The following is a 1,807-nucleotide window of genomic DNA, read 5'->3' as shown; positions in this document are numbered from 1 at the left end:
TTTTCTCATATGATGCAAAGTACTAAAAATCATTGCAAAGAAAACAATCTAACATTATTTCATCCTTTTAAGAAAGGTTTTATAATCGCATTGAAGGATCAGATTATCTCAGTTTTATAATATATTTTGAAAATTTAGAGTCACTGTAATTTGACATATCACAATTAACTTCAAGTGAATGAAGTCATTACAAATCCAGATATAAAGATCATTTAAATTTCAAAAATTTAAAGTGTAATTTAGCTTAAATATTGTCATTCATAACTATATTGAATAAAAACATAAGTTCATAATTTTGATAGAGAGAGAGAGATACGCTACCTATACAGATATGAAGGATAAATATCCTAAGTGAAATTTAATGACATTTTTAATAAGAAATAAATTTGTAAAAAGGCTCTGATAGGTAAGGGTAACATTGGAAGTGGAGGCAATAATGAAAACTAGAATGGTTTAGAAACATTGCTGAAAACCAAAGTAGAGAATGTATAAAGGAAAGCAAAAACAGAAGGCACTGGCATTCATAAAATCGCACTACTGTGTTCTCTCTTTTAGGTATCCACACAAAGCAAGGTCTTCAGAGACCCTGGAGCAAGGACTGAGCATCAGCCATCTCAGACAGCCCAGCAGCATCTGCAAGATCCCCAATGGCCTTGCCCTTGGCTTTCCTGCTGGCCCTAGTGGTGCTCAGCTGCAAGAACACCTGCTCTCTGGGCTGTGACCTGCCTCAGATACACAATCTGCGTCTTGAAACTTCTGAGAAAAATGAGGAGGGGGCACTGAGTCTCCTGCAAAAAATGAGTAGAATTCCCACTTCCTCCTGCGTGAACGACACAGAGGACCTTGCCTTCCCCCAGAAGCTGTTGGAGGGTGAGAAGGTGCCTAGGGCTCAAGCTGTTGCTGCCCTCCTGGAGATGACCCACCAGATCTTGGACCTTTTTCGCACCCAGGAGGCCTTTGCTACTTGGGACAAGACCCTCCTGGACACCTTCCTCAGTGGCCTCGATCAACAGCATGAGGACCTGAAAGCCTGTGTGACCCACCAGGTGAGGCGGGAAAAAGCTCTCGGAATAACTGTTAAAAAATACTTCCGCAGGATCACTGTTTACCTGAAGGAGAAGGAATACCTGCCTTGTGCCTGGGAGTTCGTCAGAACAGAAATCATGAAATTCGTCCTTTCTTCACCTAAGTTATATGAAAGATTGAGGAGCATGAAACGAGACCTGGTCCAGCAGGGAAATGCTTCTCACTGAAGAACACACCTTACCACACTCCCACAAGTTCTGCCATTTCAAAGACTCTCATGGTTCCTTGTGACAAGAATTCACTCCATTCCTTGTATGTGTTCAGTCAATGATGCGTTTCTATAGGCACCAGTCCCTTACCTCCCTGCAGATGTATTTATCTATTTAAATATTCATTTAATTAACTAATCATAAGATTTAATTTATTTTGTTCCTATTCTATGTATATATTTAGAGTATGATGAATAAAACAAAGCATTTTTATACAGTCAATTTAGTTTGCTTTCTTCATTGCATATTTTACTGTAGAAACTTCTTTAGTTTTGAAACACCTTTATATTCTTGGACATGGATGAGGGGTGCGGTAAATACATTTTTTATTCTTTCCCAATTTTAACTTGAGAAGCAAAATTGAAATTTCAGTTGTAAATGATGATTTCTATGATGAGTTCTCATTTCATGCACATCTTTATTTTTTGCATTTTCCTGTCAACTCAGTGGTGTCACTTTTAGACATGTTGATGTTAAGAGGAAATGAATGGAGGTATCGATATGATGAAAGA

The 1,807-nt window shown here is 38.3% G+C and overlaps 1 protein-coding gene across 1 annotated transcript; it reads left to right on the top strand.

Moving 5' to 3' along the window:
• Positions 1–647: 647 nt before the first annotated feature.
• Positions 648–1,253, top strand: LOC308641349 (interferon alpha-5-like; the record flags this gene model as incomplete). The annotated part of the gene is made up of 1 exon (XM_081279823.1): positions 648–1,253. One exon carries the CDS (start codon positions 648–650, stop codon positions 1,251–1,253), a length of 606 nt encoding a protein of 201 aa, XP_081135949.1.
• Between the last annotated feature and the right edge of the window lie 554 nt (positions 1,254–1,807).

The sequence above is a fragment of the Spermophilus citellus genome (assembly GCF_964194105.1).
Source record: "Spermophilus citellus genome assembly, chromosome: 2".
NCBI classification, from domain to species: Eukaryota; Metazoa; Chordata; class Mammalia; order Rodentia; family Sciuridae; genus Spermophilus; species Spermophilus citellus.
This window is presented reverse-complemented; position numbering and strand designations above follow the sequence as displayed.